General features: G+C 33.8%; 4 protein-coding genes across 9 annotated transcripts; 3 read left to right on the top strand and 1 right to left on the bottom strand.

Annotated features, from left to right (window-relative positions):
* The first annotated feature begins 9,755 nt into the window (after positions 1 to 9,755).
* On the top strand, positions 9,756 to 15,378 carry LOC110672665 (magnesium transporter MRS2-1). 4 transcript variants are annotated; one of them, XM_021835499.2, is made up of 7 exons: positions 9,756 to 9,916; positions 10,017 to 10,128; positions 10,408 to 11,107; positions 13,871 to 13,999; positions 14,170 to 14,505; positions 14,596 to 14,643; positions 15,024 to 15,378. In XM_021835499.2, exons 3-7 carry the CDS (start codon positions 10,430 to 10,432, stop codon positions 15,252 to 15,254), a joined length of 1,422 nt encoding a protein of 473 aa, XP_021691191.2. In that variant the 5' UTR covers positions 9,756 to 9,916; positions 10,017 to 10,128; positions 10,408 to 10,429; the 3' UTR covers positions 15,255 to 15,378. The 4 variants fall into 4 exon arrangements, with proteins under 4 accessions (XP_021691191.2, XP_021691188.2, XP_021691192.2 ...); XM_021835496.2 differs by having other exon boundaries at positions 10,233 to 11,107; XM_021835500.2 differs by having other exon boundaries at positions 9,797 to 9,916; positions 10,023 to 10,128.
* A 560-nt stretch (positions 15,379 to 15,938) lies between these two features.
* Positions 15,939 to 18,142, bottom strand: LOC110672667 (uncharacterized). Its single transcript, XM_021835504.2, has 2 exons — positions 17,888 to 18,142; positions 15,939 to 16,409 (listed from the first exon to the last, which is right to left on the bottom strand). Exons 1-2 carry the CDS (start codon positions 18,042 to 18,044, stop codon positions 16,324 to 16,326), a joined length of 243 nt encoding a protein of 80 aa, XP_021691196.2. The 5' UTR covers positions 18,045 to 18,142; the 3' UTR covers positions 15,939 to 16,323.
* A 62-nt stretch (positions 18,143 to 18,204) lies between these two features.
* On the top strand, positions 18,205 to 21,770 carry LOC110672666 (transport protein particle 20 kDa subunit). 3 transcript variants are annotated; one of them, XR_009149527.1, is made up of 7 exons: positions 18,218 to 18,364; positions 18,447 to 18,529; positions 19,316 to 19,401; positions 19,549 to 19,613; positions 20,413 to 20,495; positions 21,253 to 21,463; positions 21,619 to 21,770. XR_009149527.1 is itself a non-coding variant. In XM_058148711.1 (6 exons), the coding sequence occupies exons 2-6, from the start codon at positions 18,449 to 18,451 to the stop codon at positions 21,343 to 21,345; spliced, it is 408 nt and encodes a 135-aa protein (XP_058004694.1). In that variant the 5' UTR covers positions 18,218 to 18,364; positions 18,447 to 18,448; the 3' UTR covers positions 21,346 to 21,770. The 3 variants fall into 3 exon arrangements, 1 of the variants encoding a protein (XP_058004694.1); XR_009149528.1 differs by lacking the exon at positions 21,619 to 21,770 and having other exon boundaries at positions 18,205 to 18,364; positions 19,549 to 19,607; positions 20,328 to 20,495; positions 21,253 to 21,327; XM_058148711.1 differs by having other exon boundaries at positions 21,253 to 21,770.
* Positions 21,771 to 24,147: 2,377 nt separating this feature from the next.
* On the top strand, positions 24,148 to 24,900 carry LOC110672673 (hydroxyproline-rich systemin-like). The gene is made up of 2 exons (XM_021835511.2): positions 24,148 to 24,290; positions 24,376 to 24,900. Exons 1-2 carry the CDS (start codon positions 24,170 to 24,172, stop codon positions 24,729 to 24,731), a joined length of 477 nt encoding a protein of 158 aa, XP_021691203.2. The 5' UTR covers positions 24,148 to 24,169; the 3' UTR covers positions 24,732 to 24,900.
* The last annotated feature ends 871 nt before the right edge of the window (positions 24,901 to 25,771 follow it).

Here is a 25,771-nt window from a genome sequence, read left to right as displayed (position 1 = left end):
AGTGTCAACACAGGGGCGGTGGTTAGACACTCCTTAAGCTTCTGGAAACTCTCGTCACAATCATCTGTCCAAATGAATGGAACATTCTTCCGAGTCAAACATAGTTAAGGGAGCTGATATCCTGGAAAAATCCCGCACAAAACGCCTATAGTAGCCAACTAGGCCCAGAAAACTTTGCACCTCAGTGACTGTTGTATGCCTAAGCCAATTAGTTACAGCCTCAATTTTCTTGGGATCCACTTGAATGCCTTCACTGGAAACCACATGTCCTAAGAATGAGATGCTTTTTAGCCAAAATTCACATTTTGAAAATTTGGCATATAGCTGGTGCTCCCTCAAAGTCTGCAACACGATCCTCAAGTGCCACACGTATTCTTCCTCAGTCCGAGAGTATACCAAAATATCATCTATGAATACGATGACAAAACGGTCTAGGAATGGCCTGAATACCTTGTTCATCAAGTCCATGAAGGTTGCTGGTGCATTAGTGAGTCCAAAAGACATCACCAAGAACTCATAATGACCATATCTTGTCCTAAATACTGTTTTGGACACATCCTCATTCTTGATTCTCAACTGATGGTAGCTTGATCGTAGGTTTATCTTGGAAAAGAATTTAGCCTCTTAGAGTTGACCAAACAGATCATCGATCCGAGGAAGTGGATACTTGTTCTTCATAGTCACCCTGTTCAGCTGTCTATAATCAATACACAACCTCAAGGACCCATCTTCTTTCTCACGAATAGAACAGGAACGCCCCAGGGTGAAGTGCTCGGACATATAAAACCCTTGTCCAAAAGCTCCTGTAGTTGCTCCTTCAGCTCTTTCAATTCTGCTGGTGCCATCCTGTAAGGCGGCATTGATATGGGGTTTGTACCCAGCACAACATCAATGCAGAACTCTATTTTCCTTCCTGGTGGCAACCCTGAAAGCTCATCAGGGAAGACATCTATGAATTCTTTGACAACAAGAACATTTTCCATATTGACACCTTCTACAGATGTATCTCTCACCAATGCCAAATACCCTTGACATCCACTCTTCAACATTTTTCTAGCATTAATTGCTGACACCAAATTATATGGAGCCACGCTCTGGTCACCATTAAAGCTAAACTCTTCCACACTAGGTATGTGGAAATGCACCTTTTTATTCCTGCAGTCTAAAGTGGCATAATGAGTTGCCAACCAATTCATTCCCAAAATTACATCGAAATCTATTACTGGTAGAGGAACCAAGTTTGCTGGGAGGATTTTTCCATCCACTACTATTGGGCTACCTGGAAAAACTATGTCTACATCTATGTTGTCACTAAGTGGGGTAGCTACAGACAAAGGGCATTCTAAAGTTGTAGGATTTCTACCCAATCTCATGGCAAACACTGGGGAGACAAATGAGTGCGTAGCACTCGGATCTATCAAAACACGAGCCTAATAGGAACAGACTAGAAGAATACCTGCCACAACTGCATTGGAAGCCTGAGCATCCTGGTGGGTCAGGGTGAAAACCTGAGCTTGACCCCTACCTTGCGTTGCAGAACCCTAATACTGACTTCTACCTCCTAATCTGCCTCCAAATCCACGTCCTCCTTGTCCTCGGTCCTGTTGTCCACCGAACTGATTGCCTTTCATGCTGGAAGCACCAGGATAAAACTGATGAGGAACATTTGCAACAGAACCTTGTGACCCCATCTGTGGCTCGTTGAACATGGGGCATTCCCTAGCAAAGTGACCCGGCTGGCCACACCTGAAACATACTCCTGAACCCATCATACAAGGTCCTGAATGTCCTCTTCCACATTGTGCACAAGGTGCTAAGGAGGATCCTGAACCAGACCAAGAACTGTTGTATCCCGAACTGTGACTACTGCTGGATTCGTACCCTGGTCTGAATCCTCAAGATTTGTGTTTAAAACTACTCTTCTTGTTCTTACTTCTTCCTCTGTAATTACTTTGGCCTCCACTATCCGTAGTACCCATGTGGGGAACACCTGAAGAACCCTCTGCTCTATTTTTCTTTGCCCTTCCACTGTCATCTCCTGTATAGCTAATCTCAATCTGTAGGGCTCGATCAACTAACATATCAAAAGACTGATCAAACATCATGGCTAGGTTTGCATATCTCCTGCCCAGCCCTTTCAGGAACCTTTTCACCTTCATACTTTCTGTAGCCACTGCTGTAGGGGCATATCTGCTCAGTTCCAGAAATTCTATAGCATATTCATCTACAGACCTGCCATTCTGCCTTAAGGCCTCAAAGGCCCACTACTTTTGATCTCTGAAACTTTCTGGCACAAATCTGTTGATAAACAGCTCCACAAACTGGGTCCATGACAAACCTTCCATTCGAGGTAATATGTAGTCATTCATCCATTGTCTAGACATAGGCCCCATGACATGCTGCACACACTCTATAAGTCTCTTATCAGTCAACTGCAACTCTATTCCTGCCTATTTGCAGGAATCCAAAAATCGATAAGCATCATCTAACACATCATAAGTACCAAGCACTAACTTTTTGAAATTAATTATTTGTTTGTAAGGTTCTCCTCTTGGTGTGGTGGACTGCTGCTGTTGGGGAGGGTGGACCATATATTGTGCCATCATATCGATGATTCTCTGTAATCTGGCTAAAGTAGCTGCCATTGGGTCCACGGGACCCTGAGCCATAAAAGACTGATCCTGAAGTGGTGGCAGCTGCTCTTCTACTTGAGCAGCTCTAGGCCTCCTACCCCGCCTCCTCGGGGCAGGCGCCTCATTCTGTGCCGACACCTCGTCAAGAACATCTGGTTCTGGTGCAGTGGCAGCTCTCCTGCTTTTACGCATTTTCCTGAAATTCAGCAGCATTAGCCCACAAAATTCAAAACAACATGTTACACAGCTCTATAGACTCATATTTACACACGATTATATAAGGCAGAAACTAAAAGCAAAGATGAAAATGCAAGACGAATGTGGACCCTATTTTCCGCATGTGACTCCTATTAGACTCTTCCTAACACTTTAGACAATTTTCCCTATGAATCTGGAGCCTAAGCTCTGATACCACATTTGTCATGACCCAACCTATGGGCCGGACCGACACTAGGACCTGGGTCAGCCTAAAGCCCCCGAGGCCTGTAGTAAGCCTAATTATTCATCAACCCAACTCTAATGCCCATTTGGGCCCAATTTCAAGAATTCAATAGGACAGAGTCCGGCTATAAAATGGACCTTTTAACGGGGAGTTTTTGACTCACCCTACCTGTAAACACAATATTTAATAAATTGGGGAGCTCAGCTCCCCCTCCTCATAATCAAATTATCATAAAAATAAATGAGAGCTCGGCTTCCTCATCCAATCCAACCATACATGCTTTTAATAAGTTTACAGGTCCAACATGACAATTATATTACAGACCCAATCAAATAAATATTTCTAATACATGCGAAAATTCTAGGAGTTAACAGAATTATACAAATACTATAGACTTAAATAAATGACCTGCGAGAGAGAGGCAGGTTAGAACTCAACAAGAAATCTCCTGTAGCCTAGAAAAATAATGAACAGGAGTGAGCGTTCGAATCAAAGAGTAAAATATCAATTTTAACCATAATTTCTATAGCTATCTAAAGTTAATGCACCCTGCAGAGAAAAATGCAACATCGTCATAAATTTCATACAACTCACATTAAAAAGACAATTTGGAGCACTCACACACCCAACACTGTAAAAAAAATACATATATGGGAGCTGATCCCTTATACAACCCTCTTAATCCAACCTCTGCCAGTGAAGATCTCAAGCCAGATTTTCGCTTAATAAACCAAATATCGGGTCCCAGCGAAGAACTCAAGCCGTGTCTACCCTGAAGGACCGGGTCCCAGCGAAGATCTCAAGCCGTGTCTACCCGTTCTGTCCATATCTAACACTATACCACACGCACGCCAACGCACGCACACTGCTCCAAATTACTACAACAATATCCATGGCACTTCAACATTTATGAATGCAATGTAAAATGTGCCTATTGTTTAACTACATAGATACATACATATAAATGATGCATGGACATGCTTGAACATATAATGATATCGAAATTACAATTAAAATTAATATTTTACTCATTGACTCAACTAAAGTCACTGTGGCTGCTGGGCGGAGGAGGAAGGCTGTCCCGTCTCACCTGACAATTTTATTACAATTATTTAATACTTTTGACTCAATACAAACTAAAAAAAAAGACCAAAGATGTCCTAAGTTGTGCCAAAAATTCGACAGAGTCTCTCCTATACCTAGGACCTACCTAACCTGCAAAATAGCTTAAAACACACTTCTATATCCACAACCCATACACCCATAACTCAATCACATCACACAGGCCCTCCTGGGCCCATCCAAACAGTCATCATTTGCAATATATAAAATTACAGTTTAGTCCTTATAATTAACCCTTTTGCAAAAACTACCCAAATGAGTTCTAAAAATTCTAAAACTTTGCCCCGCGGTCCTTAGCATTATTACTAAGCTAATGCAAAAGGAATTATAATTTTCTGAGCTACCACGAATATTTTATGAATTTTTAATCCCATTCAAGCACTAGAAAATTTAAGAAAAAGTGAGGTTTGGGTTTACCTATGCCGATTCCAACCTCGGGAACGCACTCGGGACATCTGAAAATGGTGGGGTAGCCAAAATCTCGACCTAATTCCGAGACTTTTTCGGTAGCCTGTCTGTTTGGCCGGAAATTCACAGACCTAAGCAACTGTTGAATTTTCGCGAATTGAAGGTACCTACACGAAACCCACAACACGGGGGTTAGTATATAATTTTTACGGAATTTTCTAAGCTCATTTAATGCTCAGAAAAATACTACGAAGTTTCGTGGGACCTATCAAAAAATGGTGTCGAAAATTTTGAAATTTATATTGCCGCGAAGCTCTCGACGAGTGGAGCACTCTGGTACTCTCGGTTTCCTCGTGGGGTTCACGGTTTGCGAGAAATCTAGCCCAAAAATCGAAATGAGCTAAAACTTCCCGGATAAAAATTAGGCAAACCACTCGATGGATTTTGATATTCTTGGTGTCTATGGAAAGCTCTCGAGGTGTAGAAGAGGTTTGACACAAGACCCGGCCCAAACAGTGGCCGGATAGCCCGAATTTTGGCCGGGAAGGTGAGGCATCGAGCTGCGCGTCGCGTGTCTTCGCGCGCACTTTCTCGGCGTTCCAGGTGGCGGCCGGCGAGGGGAATGGTCGCTGGAAGGCCGTGAAGCGGGATGGTGGTGGAAGGGGTGGTGGGGAGCGGGGGGCGATGTGGCGGCGTGGGAGGAGGGAGGAGAGAGAAAACGGGAGAGAGAGGAATAGAGATGGGAACGCGCGTGGGAGAGGAAAAAAAGAAGAAAAAGGTCGATCCGATTTGATCGGTCCGATCCGGTCCAGTTCAATTCGGCCGATCCGATTCAGGATACAAAATTTTGAATTTTTACTCTGCCTTAGGACTGAAAACAAGGCCCAAAAATTTTAGAAAACTCAAAAAAATTCGTAAAGTCCAACTATATTTTTAGTTTTGCCACGTGGTCTTTAAATTAATTTTTTAAAATCATCAAAGTTTTATATTTTCGAAAAATCGATCTTGATTTTTAAAATCTGAAAAATTTCAAATAATTTTCTAAAATTTAAATAAAAATAAAATATTAATATTTACTCATAAAATAATAAATTTAAAAATTAGGGGTGTTACTATTTGTTGAGACTCTTGAGTCTTGTCATGATGAAAAAAAAAAACATATGAATGAGTGTTAGATCATATGGTCTTATTTTCCAAATAATATAAGAATTATTTTTTTTTAAATATGTATGTATTTTTATTTTAAGAAAAGAAAAATTATAGAGTAAGAAAAACTATAGAGCTTGTTTACTTGGGAAAAATTGGAGTAATTTTCTATAAAAATTTAAAAAAAATTGAAAAACAGAGTTTTATATTCATATATGCTAATTTTTCAAATAAAAACTGAAAAATTAATTTTCTATAATTAAACTAATTATAACAAAAGTTTTGTTTTCCATCTATTTTTTAAATAAAAAATAATGACTTTTTTATCACTAAATTATATTATAATTTTTTCATAATTAAAATTAAATAATTATTTAGAAAAATATTTATTTTGTAATTTTGTAAATAAAGGTGGCACTAAATTTTGACTAAAAAAGTTACTGACTAAATAAATTGCATATGAAATATTTTAATCGGTAATTACCTACTAAAATATTTAGTCAATAATTTATTAATAAATTAATTATTAAAATAATTAAAAAATAAAAAATAAAATGAAAATTAAAAAATTAAAAATTTTAAATAAATTAAATTTAAAAAATGAAATAAAAATTAAGTTAAAAATAAAAAGGTTAAATTAAAATATAAAAAAAATTACTTATGAAATAATATCGTTGATAATTACCTAGACATTTGCGATCATTAATTTATAGGATTTACATTGCCTTCAATGAAATTAGCAACGTCTCGAAGATAAATTTACCGACAATTGTCATCAGTAATTACCTTTGGTCATGAAATCATGTCGGTAAACGTTTAAAGATGAGATATTTATCTACTGCTGCAAAATCTGTCGATATTTCGGTAATTATAATTACTGACAAAATCAGTAAGATTATGTGTAGAATTTGATCCTTATTTTTTACCTTAATTATGTGTAGAATCAGTAAGATTATGTGTAGAATTTGAATCAGGGGGACAAGTCCAACTCACTGTCGTTATTGTCTTCATACATGCTGTAAATAGGAATTGCTGTAAGCACTGAACGAGCTAAAGTCACCCTACCCACAAGAGATAATTTTTTGACATCCCAGCTGTTTAACTTCTTTCTGACTTTGTCCACAATGTATTGATAAGTGGCCTTAGTAACTCGAGAGTGAAGAAGAGGGACTCCAAGATACCTCCCTAAATCATCTGTTTCTCTTACACCAAGCATGTTACACAAGTTGCGTCGAAGACTGTTACTCACGTTTTTAGAAAAAAAAAATATGAGTTTTTGAATAATTTACTTTTTGACCAGAGCTAAGAACAAAACTCTCCAGAACCTGATGAATAACATACACTTGATCTACCGAGGCCTCAGCAAACAGAAAAAGATCATCAGTGAAAAACAAATGAGACAAAGAAGGACCCCCTCTATTAAGAAAAATTGGGCGCTAGGAATGGTCCCCAGTAGCCTCCAAAATGCCATGAGCTAATCTTTCCATGCATAGAACAAAAAGGTAAGGAGATAGGGGATCCCCTTGTCTCAACCCTCTGGAAGCAGGAAAAACTATCTGTTAAACTCCCATTCCACACGACCCTCATCTCCGCACCAGAAATACATCTCATGACTGTTTCAACAAAAGAACTAGGAAGGCTCACATCTAACAAGGTATCTCTAAGAAACTTCCATCTGATTCTGTCATAAGCATTTTCAAGATTAATCTTTAGCGCCATGTAACCAATTCATCCTTTTTTTTTTTTAATGAAAAGTGAATATATTTTTCATATTTTTTTTCTTATTTTCATAAAAAATAAATATAAAATTTTCTTTAAAAAATAAAAATAACTTTTTTATTTTCCACAAGTAATTATAATACTGTGTCCTATAAGCCAGCATAAACTATATTGCCCCAAACACTTCTTGTGAACGATTTGGGAAGTGGAAATTCCGCTTGTTCCATTTCTTTTTATTGCCTAATGTATTAGGATTTGAGAGTCCATCTTTTTTTAATTGAATTCTTTTAAAAGGTCAACTGACTGCAAAACTTTCAATTTTAATAAAGTTTAATTTTTGAGATTTATAAAATTACAAAAAATTATAAGATAATCAAATACTAGATGATAAGCTAACGTCTACAGAATAAGGTAAGAGAAACATTGAAATACTTGATCAACATGATAATAGCAGAGAAGTGAAAAGAGAAAGTGAACCTTTAAGGCATAGAAGAGACTGAGAATTCTTGGAGAAAAATACAAATAGAACTCCCTTTGCCAATGCACCAAGCCACCAATTCAGGTTCTAATATCCCACTTAGCTTCCAGAAAACTTCGCCAAGGCATAAAACCAGGTGAAGCATGAAGATAATCTGACATAGCTAGGAAAGTTTCGAGCTTTTAAGACCCGAGCACATAAGGAACCAGGATACTGAATTATGCGCTTGCCTTGTTTAGCCAAGAAAGCTAAACTAAAAGCATCGAAATTACACAATTGTTTCCAGGTAGCCGGTGGACTAAGAAGCTGACTCAATGCGGAGGCCTTCACAGTAATATATTATTATTTTTTATTAAAAAATAATTTATTTTTATATATTTATATATTTAAATATTATAATTTTAACAAAATATATAAATATATTATTAAAATAATAAGTAAAACTTGTATTTTTAATTATATTTTATTTTTTAATAAATAAATTTATATTATATATTAATATATTAAAATGAAAAAATAAAAAATTTTCTGTGAAAAACCCATTCCGCCCCGCACCCTGACGAGGAACACCCTACCTTAACTTTGAACTCCTGTGAGGCCAGAACTCTGCCTCTTAACTACACCCTGTTGCCATTCCTATCCACCATGGAAGCTAAATCAGCAAAGTCGGGCAATTGGGCTGGATCTCTCAGGTGCCTAAAAATCATTGGCCTGTAGGAAGAAAAAGAGACACCCGGGAATCAAATTATTAATTTTAATACTCCAAATTTCTTTTGATAAGTTTACTATTATTTTTATTTTTAAAATCAATTACAATATTTTTTTATTATAAAAATTTTTAAAAAAATGTGTTTTAAAAAGTTGTTGACACTAAATAATTATTTATCACTTTATAAAAAATTTTCACAACTTTAGAATTATTATTCTATTTTTAATTTTTCATATTTATTTTACTTTTTATAAAATATTTAATTTTTTTTAAATCTTTATTAATATTATCTTAATTTTTATAATTTAAATTAATTATTTTATTTAATAATTATTATCAATTATAATTAATTTTTTAATTATGTATATATGAATTATAAATTATTTAATAATTATCATGTAACAAATAATCACTATTATTAGATAAATATAATATATTAATATATATTTATTACGTATACTAATAATTTTATATAATATATTCATATAATTTGTTTCCTTTTCTTCTCACTTTTCACCACTTTTATGTTTTTAAGATTATTAATATTATTTTTAAAATCATATTAATATTACTAAATAGAAATTAATATTTGAATATATTGTATTTCTTTAAGAGGATATTTTCAAAATATCATATTATTTTATTATAAAATTTTTATTAAAAATATAATTTTATTTTTATATATTAAAATTTAAAATATAAATTAAAATTATTATTAACTATGCATAAAAATACAAACAATTATTTAGTTATATAATAATAAAATTAAAGCCTAATCTTTCTTGATTCGGTTACTCCACCACTCATTTTGATAAATTTAAATTTTAGTACTCACTCATTTTTAAAATTTTTATAAAAAAAATAAAATTAAAAATATTTTTTATTTTTAAATATATAAATTCAAGTGTTAATTATATTATAATACAGGAAAAAAAAATTCACCCTTTAAATTATTATTATTGTTATTATTTTTTTTGTCGAAACCCTTTAAATTAATTGCAAAAGAGGGATTTGGGTCTGATCTTAACTGTGCCAGCTAAAGCAACCGTGCCTCAACAGCTTCCCAAAATAAAAACCGAGAGAGACAAACCAACCTCACGCGCTGCTCTTATAATTTTTAAATATTAAAATATTATTAATTTAAATATCATATTCCAAAAATAATCATCAATATTTGATTAAATTCTTTCTCCCTTTTCACTTCTCAGCCAATCATTTGAAAATTTCTCTACGCTGCACCGCTCCAATTTCTCTTACAGGTGCTCTCTCTGATCCTCTCTCAAATCTATGATTTTCTTTATCTCTTCTCTCATAGTCTTTGGTTTGGTTAATTAATTTTTAAAAAATTTTGATTCATAGCTACAGTTTTGCTTAATCGGCCAAAGAACTTTGACTGCTGTTATTCGATTTCCCATTTTGCTGCTGCTTCTTCTCGGAAGGACCCACCCTGATTTCTTCATCAGAATTGGAGGTAATTTTTTCCCCTTACTCTTTTAAATCGTCATTCTGCGAATTTGGGACTCAATTTGATCGACTTTGCATCTGGGTAATTGGGAAATCATGTTTTTTGCTCAGTTAAGCGCAGGTTTTTGACACTATGGTGTGTTAATGCTGAGTTTGATAAGTATTATGGTATGCTAATTTTCAGAATGCGTTAATTCTCTTCATGAGAGCCCTAGTAGATGAATCCCTTTTGCACCATATATATTATTGTTTATGCTAATAGTATTGTTTGCATTATGCGTGTCAGCAATTGGAGATTCTTGTTATTAATGGCGGATCTCAAAGAGCGCCTGCTTCCACCAAAACCTGCGTCTGCTATAAATCTAAGAGATGCTTCTTACCCACCAAATCCTGCGTCTGCTATAAATCTAAGAGATGCATCTTACCCACCAAAACCTGCGTCTGCTATAAATCTAAGAGATGCTTCTTATAGAGCATCTGCCTCTGGACGCCAACCTTTTCAAGCTGTTGATGTTTTGGGTTTGAAGAAGCGTGGCCAAGGACTGCGGTCTTGGATTCGTGTTGATTCTTTTGGGAACTCTCAGGTTATTGAGGTTGACAAGTTCACTATGATGCGTCGTTGTGATCTACCTGCTCGTGATCTACGTTTGCTTGATCCTCTGTTTGTTTACCCTTCAACAATTCTTGGTAGAGAGAAGGCCATAGTTGTAAATTTGGAGCAGATTCGATGTATTATTACGGCTGACGAGGTTCTGCTACTGAATTCCCTTGATAGTTATGTATTGCAGTATGTGGTGGAGCTACAAAGGCGGTTGCAAACAGCTGGAGTAGGGGAGGTTTGGCAGTCAGAAGGTGCTGACTTGAATAGAAGGAGAAGTAGGAATTTTGACTATGTCTATGGGAACCCATCCCCTGATTATTTGCCCTTCGAATTTAGGGCTCTTGAAGTTGCTTTGGAAGCTGCCTGTACTTTCCTTGACTCTCAGGTGTGTAAAAGTGAACTTAAATCTATAGTATGATTAATTTTAATGGTGCAAACCTTTTGAAACATATTTGTTGCTACTATTTTTGTGATTTATCTCTTCCAGTCCAGTGGACCATCCAACCATAATTTAGTTGAATTAGGAATGATGCATATAATTTCTGAATGCTAGAAGGTTTGTCTTGTTTTTCTTGTTTTTCTTTGTAGTTTTATACTCTCATTGATCTCAGGGAATATGAATGTATCAGGTGTAGCTGCGTGTTTGTATATTAGATTTGTATAATCTGCATATCTTGGAACACAAGGACATGGCTGTATTTTCTGAGTTTTGTACTTGTCTCTACTCTAACCTTGTAGTCAGATTTTATGTTATTTTTTTTTTTAAAGAAAACTGTAAGTTAGCTTGTTATTTATCGATTCTAGCCATTTGTCTGAGTAGTTATTTATCGATTCTAGCCATTTGTCTGAGTTCCATGTTGTTGAAATTCCCCTTCCAGCAAACCACCTTGTATGCCCCTCATCACTTGTTTGCTACTATTGCTGATTATTTGATTGCTAATATACCTTTTGAACACATGGAAACCTAAGGACCATTGCTTGGTGTAATAATGAATGTCTTGGACTTACAACTATGAGGATGCAGGTTCAAGTTTTGAGAGGAACCATTTCATGCAAAAATATGGGTAGAACTATCTTCATTTTCTCCCTCCATATCCTACTTTGATGGGACCATGTGTAGCTATTGGAAACTTATTACCTTGTTGATGTTGTGTTGTCTTTTACATGGGTATGGCAGCAATTCGATAGCTCGTTAAGATGGTTTTTCCTTAGTTGGCTTATAAAGTCTTTTCAAGTTTAGGGATTTAATGGAAAATTAAAAAGCTATCATTCTTAATTCTCTCAACACCGCAAATTCAAAATCTAGGTTGACTAGATATATTAGTTTTCCAAGTTTATTCTAAGATCATAGTGATTGCATGAATATTCTTTTGTGGATTCAATGCTTATTTCCAGTAGCATTTTATCTTGAGAGGGCCAAAATCGAATATTGATATTATGGAAATATTTTTAACTTAATGTAGATATTGATTTAACAAACAAATCTATTTGCAAAACTCTCACAATATGTATTAGTGGGGAAAAAATAATTTTTAATGTATAATTTTAAGGTCTATTTAAATATTTTTGCTATTAGTACTACATATAATTGATAAAGAATTTTCTTTTCAAATATCACATTGCACTAAACTTTTGTTTAATATATTCTACTAAATTAAAACATTTACAAGAATTTGTATGACAAGATTATACACAAATTCATTGCAGTATATAAATTGCATGAATTACACATTTCTGAGGATTTAACTCAAAATCGTTTAGAGTGGAGAAAGCGAATCCATATAGCCGACCCCAAATTTTTGAGATAAAGGCTGAGTTGAGTTGAGTATATAAATTGAATGAAATTAGATAGGTAGAATTTAATGAAGTTGCATAATTGGAGTGAGTGTTTAACTGAATACAAAATTTAATTTAAAAAATTAATAAAATTGAATATAAATTCATCAAAGATTTATCATAGTGAATTTTTATTACTTGTAAAACATTATTATATCATTATTGTTGTTTTAAAATTCATTTTTTTAAATAGCTAGCTCATGAAGGAAATTGATTCTTAAAATTAAACACTGAAATTTATACAGCAAGTTTGACTATTATTAAAAAGATTCGAGAGAGCCAACTGTATGAAAATTAAATAATTAATTCAATAACTATACATTTTAAATAAGGAAGATTGACCAAGTTTGGGGGTGCCATGGCCCCCTCTGGTCTTTTAGTGGTTCTGCCCCTGATATCAGGGCTTGAAGCACACCTTATTTATTAAATTCATCTAAAACATAGGTGCTTAATAGTATTTTAAAGTGAATATTTTACAAGGAAAAAAAAAGTTTTACTCTTTAGAACCCAGCTCAAACCCAGCCAGTAAAGATGTAGAAGTGTTAATGTAAGAAATTTTCAAGTTATTATGTAGACAGCTTTGTCTGTCTTAGTGAAATATTAGAACAGACCAGTGATGTCCTTGTAACTTTTTGTTCCATGTTTTCCTAAGGTTGATATTAACTCATCTCCAGAAATGTTCAGTCTTAATCAGTTAGAGTTTGCAGCATAAACAACACATAAAAATGAACCATTCTAGTATAGCAACCAACCCTTTAGGTCTTCCTCTAGTTACATATATCATGATTTGGATTGTTGATTGATCATACTTTGCCAATGACTTTTTAACTTTTAGCTCACATTATCTTTGTGTTAGAGGGAAAATGAACAACCAACACATTTAAGTACTCTGACGTTTCTATTGTAATGGTTATATTTGCCTTACTCTTTTGTACATGAGGTAAGTTAAATGAGTTCTGTTTCCAGTTTAAGTCTGTTGACTTCAGGTCTTCAGCAGTAATTGACTGAATCTGAAGCTTGTCTTCAACACTACTACAAGTTTCATAATTTTATTAGTTTATTGAAATTGCTTCACTGAACAGAGTGTCAGAGAAATATATCTGGATTTGCTTTCGTTCTGATCCATTGCATTGTTGTTTGCTCTAGACAAATATACTTCTGTAGGGTATTTTGAACAATTTTCTTGTTTCATTTATAGTTATTGGATGATCAATTATGGCAAGCTCTGAGCTATATTAATTTTAGTGTTTATCTGGTTAAATTTCTTTACGTGAGCAAGTTAGTAGTCACTGAACCTTTGCTACTTCCAAAGGCAGCAGAACTAGAAATTGAAGCATACCCATTACTAGATGAACTGACATCGAAGATCAGTACATTAAACTTGGAACGTGTGCGCCGATTGAAGAGCAGACTCGTTGCCTTGACCCGGAGAGTTCAGAAGGTATGGTGTTCTGCAATTTCTGTTTCCTTTATCTGCAAATAACTTTTGGTAGTACCTTCAGCCCCAACTCCCCCCACCCACCACACCACAAACCACCCCCACACCCCATCCCAACCCCCCCCAACACACCACCCCCCCCATTCTTACTCCTCTGCATTTGTATCATCTAGGTTAGGGATGAGATAGAGCAGCTCATGGATGATGATGGAGATATGGCTGAAATGTACCTTACTGAAAAGAAAGGGCGGATGGAGTCATCATTCTATGGTGATCAGTCTTTGATGGGATTTAGATCAAATGATGGTGGCCTATCTGCTTCTGCCCCAGTTTCTCCTGTTTCCTCACCCCCCGAGTCCCGGAGGCTTGAGAAAAGCTTGAGCATTGCAAGGAGTCGGCATGAGAGCATGAGGAGTTCAGAAAGTGCTACAGAGAGTATAGAACAATTGGAGATGTTGCTGGAGGCATACTTTGTTGTCATTGATAGCACCCTAAACAAGTTGACATCGGTAAAAACAGCAGTTATTATATTTAGTTACAATTTATCATTTCTTGTATAGGGTGGAAACAATTAATATATCTCATGTTGCTTTTTTCAGTTGAAGGAGTATATTGACGACACAGAGGATTTCATCAACATACAGCTGGTACACATCCCTCTTCCATTTCCTCCTGTTTCCTTAATACATGCATCTCAATTTATCCTAGTGATGTAGGAACTACTAAATTATTAAGCAGTGGCACAATCAGTGAGAATGATGCATGGAAGAAATGACAGGAAGTAGCTACTTGTAGTTGCACATTATATAGCAATGACCGAATTACAGAAGATCTAAGGCTCCTATAGCTATTTTTAAAATAATCATTCAAGCTATCAATACTACTTTCATTCAAAGGGGAGGGCAATTTGTTCAGCTGCTTTCAAATGATCGATCCTTTTGCATAGCAGAAAATAAAGATTTTACACTATATTCTCTTTGCTTTATGATTTCGTCAATTGTATGACGTTGAAAATTTTTTATCGCAGGATAATGTCCGAAACCAACTCATCCAGTTCGAGCTTCTACTCACAACAGCAACCTTTGTTGTAGCCATCTTTGGAGTAGTAGCAGGTATCTTTGGCATGAATTTTGCTATACCAATGTTTGATGACCCAGGCGCATTTAAGTGGGTCCTTGTTATTACTGGAGTAACTGGAATCACCATTTTTTGTGCATTTGTATGGTTCTTCAAGTACAGAAGACTTATGCCGCTGTAGATTTATTAGGAAATTGCAAGTAGACGTGAAGATTATACTTAACCAATTGCTTCTATTAATTGCTTCTGTACTCTTATATGAAATGAAAGCTATATAATGCAAAGGTGACTCTTTGTTAGGTCAATTTTTTAAGGCTCTGTTTGGATTAGTGTTCATCTGAAATGAAGTTGCATTGAAAAATCATAAAACTAAGACTCCGACGTAGACATTGGCGCGGTCCAGGTTTAGACTAGAACCAGTCAAACTCGAATTTGACCACAATTGTCTTGAAGCGGATTAGATTGAAATTTGACCGATGTGGTTCATTTCTGAATCAAGATTTAGATTTTTTTTACTTAAAAAAAAGTAAAATTAAAAAAAAAATTTTATTGTCAGATTTGATCAAATTGGATGAATTGAATTGAATTGAACCAAAATCAAAACCAAAATCGAGAAGATTTTTCTTAAGTCTAATTCTTAGAATCAATTTTATTATTTTATTATGTACTTGCAATTAAATTCAATTTTAGAAAATAATTGCAATTAAATTCAATTTTAGATTTGTTTCAAACCCCAATTACATGAAATTCAATTGAATTTCATATTTTACGTCACTATAAAATAAGAATTCTAATTAGAATTCACTTGGAAATTAAGTATAATTGTAGTTCATTTGTTCCAAATGGAAGTCTCAGAAGCAAAATCTAGATAAATAGAGTTGGCACATATGGATAAACACAAGAACACCATTTGTAGAACATTGAGATCACTAGATCATCATGTCAACTCATCTCCAACACAAACCATACTTATTTCCATTCAGCGAATGTGTACTATCTAATTGCCAGAAGAAAATTTTCTGATGGAGTTTCTAACTAGACTTCTCATTCTCAAATATTTCAACTTCTCAACCGAAAATCATATGTGCATCTAAATAACATAGGAAAGAAAATCACCCTGATCAAGGCTGTCAACTAGTTTTGGCACATAAAAGGCGAAGGGAAGTGTGCTCAATAACAAGGGGCCCTTAATTATACTTTTAACTGTAAAATTCTCACTGGTTATCGATCCCTTCAAGAGTCTGCAAAGCTCATCGTGCAGAACTAGAGGAAAGTCTTTCACTTCGTGCTTTATCGGCTCTTTCCAAGTAATCTTGGTGGGACTGATGTTTTGTTCCTGCAATAGGGAAAATTGTTATATATAATTGGTCAATTGCGCGCACGCACACACACACACACACATGTATATACTTGATCACTTCAATATATAGATTTATGTGACTGCCAGTTGAACATCACTATTCAGTAGGAGACCTGGAACACAAACCACAGGTATAGTTATCTATTCTTTTTATGCTAGAGTAAAAACTCTGGAATAATTGATACGTAATAATTTCCCATAATCCAAGAAAATATAGCAGTAATGAGGCTCATGCCACAGAATTACCATTCTTTTTCACAATAACCAAACTGAATTATCTAATGACAATTAGCTAAGAGAAATGCACAGGAATGAGTAAAAGAAAAAAAAAATTAACATTGTCATCAAGCAGAGAAAACTCAAAATATTTAGATGAATGCATTATTACAGGTTGAATATGGCTGATCAATGATGCAACAGATTTCATCATTACTGCTGCAAGAAAACAGTGCACTGAATATTAAAGAAATATGATATTAGAATCTCTACATTATCACTACAACCTCACTATAGCAATACCTTACATGAAAACAAGGAAATATGGAACCGAAATTTAGACATTGATGGTTGTCCTTATGACAGAAATAAAACAGAAATAAAACATATAACTCATTCAGTGACACATTGTAAACATTTTAATAGAAGTATTTCTGCTTAAAAATGGTGTCTTCTAGTTGAACTGTGTAAAATTTGAATTATACATTAATCATCAAGGGCATCTTCCATTTATCACTTTTTTGAAGCTTAATTACATCAATTTCTGACTATCTAAAAATGATATAGCATGTACTTACAACCCTTTTAGTGAATCCATATTCACTTCCATTATATTATGGGCAAAAGAGGATCTCAACTGATGTAATGCTCGCATACCAAATGACTCATTTGCCAGAAACTCGTTGAAACAGAAAAAAGATTTTCAATTACTTCCAAAAATTTCTATAAACAAAGAACTGTTTGATCAATTGATGTTCTCTACTATGAAGATTGGCTTTAGACCAAGTAGTGAAAGGAAAATAATTTACCTTTCTAAGTTCTTTCTCCCCTCGGATCAATGCACAGAAGCATTCTACTCTCTATTAAATCTTAAGAACAAAACATAGGGTCCTCTATTCCGAAAATCAAAGAAGCTAAAAATCACTATCAAACATAGTTCTTATTCCCAGTTCCTCCTACCATTCGCTGTCCCAGGTAGATTCACCAAATAATGCTTCCCGCCCACCATTTTCACATTGATTCAATACAAATATGGAAAAGCAAAAAATAAAGAAGCCAAATTAAAGTTCAAACCTTTGTCCACTTATGCACAATTCATACTAAATTCCGTACAATTGTAGACGATAAATTCAACAAAAATCTAAAGAAAATCAGCAATGCAACCCACTTAAACACATTACATATATGCATAGAATCCAAGAGACTTAGAGAATAGTAATCAAAGCAGAGAAAAGAACCTCGGCTCATGAGGTACCAGGGGACGCCAAAAGCAACACTGATGATGGCGATACCAGCCAAGACATGCTTCTTGTCTCCACTGTACAAGAAATTATCTATTTTTGACCTGAATCCTCCTCCTCCACTGCTGCCATTGCTCTTTGCCTCGCTTCCCATTTTGTACCTGACAGTTCTACTACTTTCCTTCACTTTCTTGCCAGTTCCTCCTTACTAGCTAGGTTTCGTTTCCATCTCCTCCGGGCAGCGCGTTGAACCGGTGCCGACATGTGGACGCTACTGCCTACTGGGTTCTCAATCTGGGCCGTTCATTCAGGCCTCAGATGACTTCGTAGGCCGAGGCCCAAGCCCAAATTAGAACAAATCTTCGGCTAACTGTCGAGATTCGAAGGAGGAAGCCGAATGATCACCATTATCGTTCAAGTCGTTTTGGTGCAGACCGGAGACTTTGCAAGCAACGAAGGCATCTGCATTACAAGGTGGGTTTTGCCTCAATTGCGATATCTTTCTTTTCCCTATTCATGTATTGAAATTTGAGTTTGTCTTTCTTGGGTAGTGCAGAGATGGCAACCACAGCCTGTTTTATCATAGTGAGCAGGAACGATATCCCTATATATGAAGCTGAAGTTGGATCTGCCACTAAAGTATCATCTCTTTTCTTATCTCTTCTAAATCTCTGCTATTCATTGCTTTTGTTTGATTGGGATTTCTAATCTTCGAGGTGGTTAATGGGTTTTTTTTTGGCTCTTTAGATGGTGCATTTCAGAGGGAAATGGTGATCTCTTTCATTTTCATTTTGATTTGTGGTGTAGACTGAATAGACTGATAATGGAGGATGCCCAAGCAATATAATTTTTTCAATCAAAACAGATTTGCCTCTGAACTATGCCTAGTGTAATATAACTACAATTCTATCTCCAATCAAAAACCTAGAAATCTGGGGATGAGGCTATTGGGCTGGTTCAGTAGCGGACTGTTAGGAAGTTTGTTTCGTTGGTCTTGTGATTTGTTTGGAAATAAATTGGAATGTGGAATTGAAATAATTGTTGCATCAACACTCCAATGCTGTTGTTTCATCCATCAGTGATCTAGTCCTAGAAGGTTTACTGGATTCTGCATAAGTTTAGGCTTGTGAACAAGGTGCTAAAATATATTTGTTTTGTGAAACTGCTTTTCCAATATAATGTAAAGAGTATACAGCAGAATACGGTAAAGGAAATGAAAAAGAAGTTTCTATTGGTGCATTGTTGTAGTCAAGTTGATGATATGTGTGGAAGTGATTGTCTATGCCGGCTTCTTTTTTTGCATCCTCTATTCACTATGGTTGTTGGCTTCCACTTCCTTTGGTTGTGTTATAATCATACTTTGATGGCTTAATGAACTAACTGGTTGTGTAAACCCTCATTGCTCATCTTATTACATGATGACAGAGAGAAGATGCTGCTCAGCTGCATCAATTTGTATTGCATGCAGCTCTGGATATTGTTCAGGACCTGGCATGGACCACTAGTGCCATGTAATCTCTAAAGCTTGCAATATATATGCTAATTCATTTGTATTATTACTATCTCTTTTTCTTTCTCTCTCTGCTTTTTCCTCTTTTCCTTTTCTTGATTGTTGTGACAGGCCCCCAATCATTTTCTTGATTGCATCTTTGTCTCAGGTTCTTGAAAGCGATTGACAACTTTAATGATCTGGCGGTATCAGTTTATGTTACAGCTGGTAATATCCTTTTTTTTTTTGTGATTTCCCTAATAAAGCAAATCACTCAAATTAAACTAGATGTTCTTAATTTCTTTTTTGTTGACAAAAATGTGATTTATCATGACACAAGCAAAAGGATATACTGGATTATCTCCATAAATATAACTTGTAAAGTACATCTTTGGACTTTGGATGCTTAAAATGCTCCTTGGTTTCAAGATAAGTAAATGTGACCGTCAATCAAAACTCTCATTAGGAGTAGGAGAATTCGGCATTGTTGCATATTGTTGGTGATGAAATATGCTGAAGTTCTGGATCATGACCAGTAATTGGTTATTCACATGGTGGCCTTCATATTTTTATCTACTCTCAACATTGTGCATAGGCATCTTTTGTCTGTAATGGCATGTTCGCTAGTAAGCATACTGTGAATTTTTGAGGCTAGTATCATTCTTATTGTATTCTGTTCTACTTAATGGTATGGTTTTGCAATTTTCTGTTTTATGTGTGCTGTGGTGGGTTTAAACTCTGTGAAATATGAAAATTTGTAAATTGAAATAATATTAATTTTTTTAAAATTAATTTCTCTTTGCTGTGGTAGTGCCACTGTTTAGGATTAACGCTTGGTTGTTTTTATTGTTGCTGTGGTAGTGCTACTGTTACCATAAAGCAGACATCAGATAACTTGATAATGGAGTCATGTGATTTCTTATATTGTCAAAATTTCCTTGCTCTTAGCTATTGAAGGCATGGTTGCTTCGGCGTGCGATTTTCTGTTGACATAATAGGCCTATTTGATATTTTCTTTGACTTCTCATACATACACGATTTATGCTACTTCACAATCCTCACAATGATGATGGAATCAAGAGCTTTTTTCAGGAGGTTCATGAGCTATATATAAAGGTACATGACTTCCTTCCCCTGCGGGGCCCTGCCTGCCCACCTCTCCCCCCAAAAATAAATAAATAAATTACATGTAATGTGTTCTTTCTAATAGATATATTTACTTTCTGGTGTCATTGTATATCTAACAAGCAATAAGCTGGAATATTTAAATGGCGTGAAGGCAAATTTCATATTGTTAGTATGATAGTATGATCCTTTTTTGCTCTTTTTGGTGATCTTGTTTTCTATGTGGCGAAATAAACAAGTGTGATTGGCATATTTGATCTGCAATCTGTATGCATGCATGCGTGTGCTAGACCAACGTTATTTTCTGCATATGCTTGAAGTTTTCTTACTTATTTTGCTATCCAATAAGGCAAGAAGATAATCTGCAACCAAGAAATGCCGTTATTCGATTGTTTCTGGAATCAACTCAAATCTAAGTTATCTCAACTTCATAAGCAAACCTAAATCCGTAGTGTGTCAAAAATTAACTCTGAATAAAATATATTCCATTCTTAACTTTTTAATTTTTATTCTTCATGATGATTGCCCCTGCCTGCCACCTTGGCGCCTTATGATTGTGATCTGTGAAACGTTCTGAGGAAGTTACCCTGCCATTTTGTTCATTGATTAGCTTCATTTTGTTGCTTAAGTTCTTGAATCACCTTCGTACTCTTAAGAATTTTCTATTGAATAATCTTTTGTTCCTTCTCCATGAAGTGGTTGATTATTGACTAACATGGCCTCATAAATTGTATTGGGAATTCTGCAGATTCTTCTTAATCCCCTCTACTTACCTGGTTCTCGCATTACTTCATCCCATTTTGACACTAAAGTTCGCGCCCTTGCAAGAAAATATCTCTAGATGCAGTTGATATGGGTGGATAGTCTCCGATCGGTGGAAATGAAGCTAGAGAGGACCTGAAATGCAGCCCCAGTTTTTGATGATTTGTAAATCTTTTTAATCAATTCAAAGGCACCAAGTGAGTATTATTATTGAGGATGACAAAGATGGGCGCAGTTTGCTTCTTGTATATCAGATACATTCAATTGGGTGAAAGCAAGAAAGCACTAGCTTGAAAAATTAGAATTAATGTGGATTTCGTTCATTGATTGCTTTGCTATCAACAATGTGCAGGAATTGTAGAGGGATTGAGTGCTATGATGTGCCAATATTGTCTTTTCTTATTATGTGGGTAAATGGAAATGCAGCTTGGATTCTTCTTAAGTAGAGACATAAGATGTATGGTGCCACCTATCTATTGAATACATAAATTTCATTTGTTACTCTCTTGAATTCATGATTAACTGGATCTAAAGAAAATTTTCTCAATGGGGCCGAAGGTGGGGAGCATGCTTCACTTGATGGCTTGATGGTACTTATTATTGGGTTACTCCTAAGTCTTTCTTTCTATGAGCCTAATTTAGTAATTATTAAATTTTAACCTTTCATCTGAGAGAAAATTTATGTAGCATATTGCACTCTCATTTAAAAATAAAATACCAATATGATGAAAATAACATATTTTCTTTGTCTATTTTTATCTGTCATTTTTTAAAATTTATTTTGTTTAAAATTATCTATTATTTTGAAAAAATTGAACAATATTAATTATTTTTTTCTAATTTTACTTTTATTTTTATTAAATACTAACCATGTACAATTTTTTAAAACTCAATTTTATTTCTAAAACTTAATTTTATCACCTTCTTAATTAGTGAAATAAATGACAATTTAACCAAATTAGTTTATACTTGATGCATTTGAGGATTTCTCCAAACCAAACTGAATAAGTTTGATTTCTCCAATTTCAAATTAAATTGAGTTATTTAATTATAAAAAAATTAAAGTAATATAATTATCTATTTTTAAAACATTATTTTATTTAATAAAGGCTAAGTAATAATTAGCCAATATCTCTTATTATAAAAATAAATAATTTTAAAATTAAATCATATTGAATTAAATTTATTTTTATTATTTTAATTTAATTTTGATAAAAATCCAACTTATATTTATACTAAATGAAAAATTAATTTTGTACACATATTTTTATGTAATATTTAAATATATTGTATAATTTTAATTTATATACGCATGATAATTAAAATTATAAATTATATAAAACTTAATATTCTTTTTTATTTCTCTAATTTTTCTTAATAATTTTAGTTATATTAATAAATAAAACTTCCCCAATACAAGGCCAGAGCATGCCATCAATCTCATTGAAAAATTATAATAGAATTTACAAATTATTCACTAAAAAAGATGATGCATATATATATTGATTATAATTAATTTTTATTCTAATAATTATATTTTAACCATCATTCGGATAGAGGGAGAGGACTTTGGTCGAACACATTTAGCACATTCTAAACGTTGGAAGTGGCAAACGTGTTTGCTTTCTGTTAATATTGCTGTTTACTTTGTAAAAGTTTATGTTTCCATTTTATGAAAGAAGCACTTGTGGGGATGATGTAAGCCCACTAATATGCCTTATTTTATTTATTTATTTTTTAACATATCAAATTTTAAATAATGTAAATTATTAATAAATATATATTTTTATATAAATTATTAATTAAAATAAATAAAATAGTATAAACTCTTATTAATCATTTTATATTTTAATAATAATAATTAAATATAATTTTTTAAATATTTAAAATATATTAATTATAATTATTAATAATTATTAACTCCATTAGTGCATTCAACCGATAAGGCAAACAGTCCCTTAATATTGTAACTATAATTTAATCAAAAGGGGAAGGCTTTTTTTTTTTTTTTAATGATAGTGGAGATATTAATCATGGCAAGGTTACTATCAACTGTTAAACCCACTCAAGACTTATTTTATCATATATAACTTAAGCCACGCGTCTTCAATTTGAGGTTCAATTATTCAATGGTTTACCCATTTGCTAATTAATTTTAATGTGAATAATTTATTATAAAAAAAATAATGTGAAATATTACTATATTACCATTAAAAACAAAAATTCAGAATTTTGGATGCACTAATAAATTAATAATATATATAGCATCTTATTAATATTTTTGTAAAATTTTTTTATTTAAATTTAATTTATCTTAAATTTAAAATATAATATATATATAATAAAATTAGTGAAATTCATATAATTATTAAACTCATTTTATAAATTTAACAGAGTATATATAAGTTAATCACTTTAATTTCACTGAGCTCATAAAATAACTAATTCATTCAAAATCATTCTAAAAATTAAAATTAGGAAGAGAAAATAAAAAAAAAATCCCATATATCAGCTTGAAAACTACTACAATTAATAATTAAAATAAAATTATTATATATATATATATAACGATTTTATTTTGAAATTTCTTCATCTAGAACGAGTCGATTTTCTCATATTTGTATTTATAATATGGTGGCTGGTTATATATAAATTTTTCATTTGACCTTATTAATATTTCAAACACAAAATTTTTTAATTACACAAAATTTTTTAATTTAAGATATAATTTTAATATAAATAAATTAAATTTTATTGGTTGAATTAATAGTCTTTAATTATTAATTTTTAGTAGGTCAAATTGAATAGCAACAAAGAGAAGGAAGTGATGTCTTCCCTACTGCATAGCAACTTCATAAATGTGCCTATAAATAGCACATAACTCCAATGCTTTAATTTCAGAAATGACAAGCTGCAATAATACTCCAATGGCGATGATGGGTTCTCCTCCTGCTCTCTTCCTGGCATCTACTCTTGCTTTTATTGCACTACTAATTACTGCTGCTCATGCAAGAACTCTACCAGGTAATTACATAACCTCATGCTCATGCAAGATCTCTACTCTTGATTTTATTTTATTTTAAAAAATTTGAAATTCTGTGTGCTTCAGATTGCTCTATCATCAAAGCAACAATATTAGCTACTTATGGGAGGCACCTGAGTCCGCCACCTCCTCCAATATCATCACCATCAACCCACCAATTAACCAACAATTATGGGCGGGCCACCAATCATCCACCGCCACCTCCAAAGCCAGCGACACCAAAAGGGCAGCTCGGGAATATTGCTTCTCCATGCGCCCAAGGACAAAGTCATCCATGCAATGATTACATATCCATGGTGACAAATTATGGAAGAACACCAAGATCACCTCCACCACCTCCCAAGCCAGCATCGCTTTCCCTCCCCCTTCACCAGACACTGCAAGAAAGGTCACCTTCCAGCCATTTCGTGGCTTCAGCTTAAGCTAATTAATATCGCTTCTCTTCTCTACTCTGATCAGAAACTTGCATGGATTATCGCCTAGCTAATAGTGAGGGTTGAAATCCTCGATCGCAGGTTTTCCTCGTTCTCTTATAGTATGGTCTTTGTGAGGTTTATTATCGTACATGTGTGTAGTATATATGTTGCAATTTACGTGTGTGGTAAAAAAAAAAGTTACATACAAAATAATTTTATCATCTCTACTCTTCTTCTTCACATCTAAGTAATTTCTCCCCAATAATCAACAGTTATAATGAAATCATTATTGTAAATTAAAAATTCAATAATCAAGTGATGCTGCATTGCACTATCAATCATTATTAATAATCTTGTCATAAATATTTAGTGATATAAAAGTTGTCCTATATCAAAATAGTTATGTTTGTTTATTAAAAGACATCAAAAGAAACTGTTTATTACTAATAATGGTATCTATTCTAAGAGGTATTTATGAACATATATAATTGTTTTATTCTAAGAGGTATAAGTAAATAGATATAATTTTTTAAGAGATACGAAGTGAATTATTGTATTTGTTGTAAAAGTTGCAAGTGAACAGATGTAATTATTCTAATAGATACAAAGTGAACTGTTGTATCTGTTTGAAGAGGTGTAAATACTTTATAAATAGCAGTAGTTTTAAATATAAATTCATATCTCACTCTCTTTTATCTTTTCTCTTCACTTTTACTTATAATCAACGTTATTATTCTTTAATTTGTTATTGGGAGAATTCTAAAATTGCTATCCAAAATTCTATTTTGGCTTTGTTTATCCTAAAGGGATCTGCTCAAACTAACAGACAGCAACATAGTGGGGGGCATAATTCCCTTGAAGAGAGTGACTGCACAATTAAAGCCCATTGCTATTGTTATTGTTATTTTTCTAACAATTTTAAGGGAATTATATAACAATGGAGGCTTTTGGTATTGGTGTTTCTGATTTTGCTTTCAACAAAATTGTCAATTCTGATGTCTTCAAACTGGAGTATTTTGATGGAACTAATTTTACTCACTAGAAGG

Source organism: Hevea brasiliensis, chromosome 6, assembly GCF_030052815.1.
Source record: "Hevea brasiliensis isolate MT/VB/25A 57/8 chromosome 6, ASM3005281v1, whole genome shotgun sequence".
Taxonomy (NCBI): domain Eukaryota; kingdom Viridiplantae; phylum Streptophyta; class Magnoliopsida; order Malpighiales; family Euphorbiaceae; genus Hevea; species Hevea brasiliensis.
Note: the sequence above shows the minus strand (reverse complement) of the source record. Positions and strands in the feature narration are given on the sequence as shown.

Bases quoted from the DNA above. Each gene is read 5' to 3' on its own strand.
- LOC110672667 (XM_021835504.2), bottom strand. From the start codon at position 18,044: ATGGGAAGCGAGGCAAAGAGCAATGGCAGCAGTGGAGGAGGAGGATTC. The intron at 16,410-17,887 runs GTTCTTTTCTCT...TCCCTATTGCAG, and splicing joins CTGGTACCTCATGAGCCGAG to GAACAAAACATCAGTCCCAC.
- LOC110672673 (XM_021835511.2), top strand. From the start codon at position 24,170: ATGACAAGCTGCAATAATACTCCAATGGCGATGATGGGTTCTCCTCCT. The intron at 24,291-24,375 runs GTAATTACATAA...TGTGTGCTTCAG, and splicing joins TCATGCAAGAACTCTACCAG to ATTGCTCTATCATCAAAGCA.
- LOC110672666 (XM_058148711.1), top strand. From the start codon at position 18,449: ATGGCAACCACAGCCTGTTTTATCATAGTGAGCAGGAACGATATCCCT. The intron at 18,530-19,315 runs GTATCATCTCTT...ACATGATGACAG, and splicing joins AAGTTGGATCTGCCACTAAA to AGAGAAGATGCTGCTCAGCT. The intron at 19,614-20,412 runs TCCTTTTTTTTT...TTCTCATACATA, and splicing joins TTATGTTACAGCTGGTAATA to CACGATTTATGCTACTTCAC.
- LOC110672665 (XM_021835496.2), top strand. From the start codon at position 10,340: ATGAATCCCTTTTGCACCATATATATTATTGTTTATGCTAATAGTATT. The intron at 11,108-13,870 runs GTGTGTAAAAGT...CTACTTCCAAAG, and splicing joins GTACTTTCCTTGACTCTCAG to GCAGCAGAACTAGAAATTGA. The intron at 14,000-14,169 runs GTATGGTGTTCT...TGTATCATCTAG, and splicing joins TGACCCGGAGAGTTCAGAAG to GTTAGGGATGAGATAGAGCA.